Raw genomic sequence first — 981 nt, forward strand, 5'->3', positions numbered from 1 at the left:
AAAAAAAAGGGCACATCAACACAAGAGAACATGTCTCAGCAATAAAAAGGAATAAAGTACTGGCACTTGGTACACTAATGAACCTTGGAAATATGCTAAGGGAACAAAGCCACATATAAAAGACCTAATAACAAACCTATTTGTAAACTTCTGCAACAGGCAAATCCAGAGACAAAAGTAAATTAGTGGTTACCAAGGACTATAGGAAGGTGAAATTGAGGGACGTTTATTAGGTGATGAAATTCTCTAGAATGAAATAGTGGTGATAGTTGTACTAATTTAGGAACATGTTTAAGAAATCACTTTATTTTACACTGTAAAATTGTAAATTTTATGTGAATTATACCTCAATATAAACTATATGCACATATATATGCATGCATATATGTACATTTTACTAAACTTTTATATTTGGCTTCAAATGTAAGTTACAGGGATGAAGAAAAAGGTCATATAAAGATGTTCACTATGACAAAACAAAGGCATGTTCGTGCCATCAAAGCTTCCAGGAAAAAATTTAAAGTCCCTTATTTTGAATTTATAAATAGCAGGTGGCTTCAAAGATAATTTAAAAATGCAAAAAGCATCATGATTATTAATCTTCCCTATTATTCTAATAAATATTACTACTGAAAATAAAATTATTTTCAATGTTTTCTTCAGGCAGTATAACCACAGCAAAACCAACTGGGACAAATGTAGATTCTCTGAAGACTTCCATTACAATCTTTCCTATTTTGGGCCAGAGCAATGACTATCCACGCCAATAAACAAACTCTTACCATAAATTCGGAGTGAAGTAGCTTGTAAACTTTTTAGTAGTTCTTTATTTGCTCGTGCTGCAGCAGTATGAATGATATCAATCAGCTGTGTTGAGAGCTCAGGATTCCGGGAGCCAAGATGAGCAAGTTGCAATGGTAAACCAGCCAGCCAACGGGATAATACTTTACTACGGTATCTTAGGAAAGTCAAGAAACAAAG

The 981-nt window shown here is 33.3% G+C and overlaps 1 protein-coding gene across 1 annotated transcript in view; it reads right to left on the bottom strand.

The window, feature by feature from the left end:
- The window catches only part of Tex10 (testis expressed 10), a 58,749-nt gene that overhangs the window by 25,351 nt on the left and 32,417 nt on the right, over positions 1 to 981 (bottom strand). Inside the window, exon 7 of the mRNA XM_004645243.2 lies at positions 783 to 958. Within this exon, the coding sequence (XP_004645300.1) occupies positions 783 to 958 (176 nt within the window). The remainder of the gene's footprint in view (positions 1 to 782; positions 959 to 981) is intronic.

Source organism: Octodon degus, unplaced genomic scaffold, assembly GCF_000260255.1.
Source record: "Octodon degus isolate 3935 unplaced genomic scaffold, OctDeg1.0 scaffold00221, whole genome shotgun sequence".
NCBI lineage: Eukaryota > Metazoa > Chordata > Mammalia > Rodentia > Octodontidae > Octodon > Octodon degus.